Source organism: Sinocyclocheilus rhinocerous, unplaced genomic scaffold, assembly GCF_001515625.1.
Source record: "Sinocyclocheilus rhinocerous isolate Xijiao unplaced genomic scaffold, SAMN03320098_v1.1 scaffold1904, whole genome shotgun sequence".
NCBI lineage: Eukaryota > Metazoa > Chordata > Actinopteri > Cypriniformes > Cyprinidae > Sinocyclocheilus > Sinocyclocheilus rhinocerous.
Genome location: NW_015623687.1, coordinates 1,518 through 4,204, shown reverse-complemented (window position 1 = coordinate 4,204; position 2,687 = coordinate 1,518). Strand labels below are relative to the sequence as shown.

The 2,687-nt window shown below is 32.9% G+C and overlaps 1 protein-coding gene across 3 annotated transcripts in view; it reads right to left on the bottom strand.

Annotated features, from left to right (window-relative positions):
• epb41l3b (erythrocyte membrane protein band 4.1-like 3b) overlaps nt 1-2,687 on the bottom strand; it is a 31,584-nt gene that overhangs the window by 27,386 nt on the left and 1,511 nt on the right. For 2 of the 3 annotated variants that reach the window (XM_016540441.1, XM_016540589.1), the window contains exons 2-3: nt 2,022-2,066; nt 400-552 (exon numbers count right to left, since the gene is read on the bottom strand). In XM_016540441.1, coding sequence (XP_016395927.1) covers nt 400-552; nt 2,022-2,066 — 198 coding nt within the window. The remainder of the gene's footprint in view (nt 1-399; nt 553-2,021; nt 2,067-2,687) is intronic. The other variant, XM_016540517.1, reaches the window with a different exon arrangement.

Below are 2,687 nucleotides of genomic sequence, written 5' to 3'. Positions count from 1 at the left end.
CTATAAAACAGGCAATATGGTGTCTAAAAAGTCAGTCTCTTAATATTAACTTGTTTATAGAACTGCTATAAAAAGTCAATATCACATTTGCAATCATGGTAATCTTTGGAGATAAAAACGGCACTCTCTGTGTGATATTGATTAACTATATGAAATTATATAAATATGCACATTTTCCGTCCCCATGTCTTGAATGTTGTGATCATTCTAAATGCATTTTAATACTGAATCATGCAGAGAAAGAACGCACTCTAAATCTATGCATGCACTCTGTAGGCGAGTTTTGAATGGTTTTTGCAAAATACTCGATAATGTCAAATCGCACATCGTTTAAACAACAATTACGATATTACCGCAGACAGCAGTGGATGTGAAGAAGAGCACGAGACTCCACCTCACCTCTCCCGGCCGCACCTTGATGTAGAAGTTGTTCCTCTTGTAGGAGATCTTGAGTATTTTGGGCCAGGCGAAGCGATTGATGCGCAGTTTATCTCTGTAGACGAGGAGGCCGCTGGAACAAACTCCCAGCATGATCTCCACAGCCTCCGAATCCTGACAGAAACACACACAGATCCGTCACAGGAACCGCTTCACAGCAGGGTTATTAACACTAAACTAAAAACACTAAAAAAACAAAAAAAAATCAATTTTATTACATGAAATAAACGTTTACTGGCATAAAATGAAACATAACAAAATGAAAATTATTTTATTTCAGCTGGTTGCCAAGAAAACATTTGTCATTTAGTTGAAAAGCTGAATCAAAATGAATAAATTAGATTTAAACTAGATTATATTTTTATATTTCATAATTTTGTTGTTTTTTGTAGAGCTAGATTAAGATTAACATTTTTAATCAGATTAAATCACACACACAAAAAAAAACTAAAATTGACAAAAACTACGAAATTACTAAAAATGTAAATAAAATCACCTCAATCCACTTTACTAACCCAACAAATCTAAAATGTTATTTTTATATCGTTGCGATGATAGTTTGTTAATTAAAAAAAAAAATTAGATTCTATTATATTTTACTTTTTATTTTCATATTTTACTTTTTAAGAAATGTTGCCTTTGCAACTTGTTGAGGTAAATTTATTTTATTTTATTTCCATTTAAATTTATATATAAAAAAATATATAGAAAAAGTACAGAAAAAAACACAACTAAAACATCAACATTAAAATTAAAAAGTTATATAAAATATATAAAATAACTTAAAATATTTATAAAAAACTATGTTAGTTTTTTAATGTCTGTATAGTTTTTATCAATTTCTATTTCAATTTTAATTTGAGTTATTTTAGTATTAAGTTAAACTAAATTGAAAATGTTGCCTTGGCAACCAGCTGAAATACAGTTTAAATTCAAGCACTAAAATGAGTACGAAAACTAAAATAAAATAAATTTAATCTAAATAGAAATACAATTTTTTTTTTTAAATGACAAAAGTTAAAAATTTTAAATTACATAAAGCTTAAAATTATTTTATTTCAGTGAATGTTTTTTAAGTAATGACAATGTTTTTTATGGTCTTAGTTTACAATAATAACCCTGGTATGGACCAAATTACGATGCATGGAGCTTTTGTCCTTTTAGGATCTTAACAGTGTTGAAAAATGTCTGAACTGATTTTGTATTGAAAGATTTTTCCCTTTATGTTGCACAGAGATGATCTCATGTTCAGAACGAGGAAGCGTCTCTTTAAACACTTACACCAGGAGACGATCAAATGAATCGATAAACCAATGCAGCTCAACACGAGCGTCTGCAGCATCAGCGTGACCATCAACACTGAACGACAACACAATGGAGAACGGATTCACGGTGAAGCTGCGAGACGCTCGTGTTGAGCTGATATAGAGGACAAACAAAGCACGACGACACACCGAAGACCTTCATCATCCCGCTCATGCAGAGCTACAGAAACACTACAATAACCATCACAGACACACACAAGACCTACCAAGAAAAAAAACACATGTATCCACAAACACAGACGACACACAGCATCTTACCTCCTCCTGCGCCACTGATAAACACTCAAACAGCCGGCTGACCAGCTGAGCCAGCGGAGGAGGGGCGAGAGACAGAGACAGACACAGAGAGAGAGAGAGAGAGATGGGCTGCAGCAGCGAGAAAGTGCATTAACATCAGCACATTCATTTATGATCACATGAGCAGCTGCGCAGAACCTGAACGACGTCATTTAAAGGTGCAGTACATACTTAAGCACATCTTTCCACTGCAGAGGAAACAATAGCTGCATCTGAAGTGGCTTTAGATGTATTTACACAGACTGTTTAATGATAAATGCATTTACACCACAAAATTTCAAACGCATAAATAATTTTATAAGATTAATGTTTTTGAGCATACAAGTTAACTCTTTCCCCACCAGCGTCTTTGCTGATTTTCACTAAAACTTCATTGCCCCCAGAATATTTTGTTGTATGAATATCTGAACATGCAATACATAAAAATAAAGATCAGACCCTCTGCTTTCAAAAAAACAAAAATCTGTTTTATTCTAGCTTCAAGCATTGTTTTTTTATCAACACTTTAATGTGGGTAGGTTTAATAATAAAAGCAACATTCTGAGCGAAAATCACATTTTTATCAAATACTACATCTGGATCATATTCAGTAATATTATCAAAGCAAAGATGCAGTAGATGGCTTTC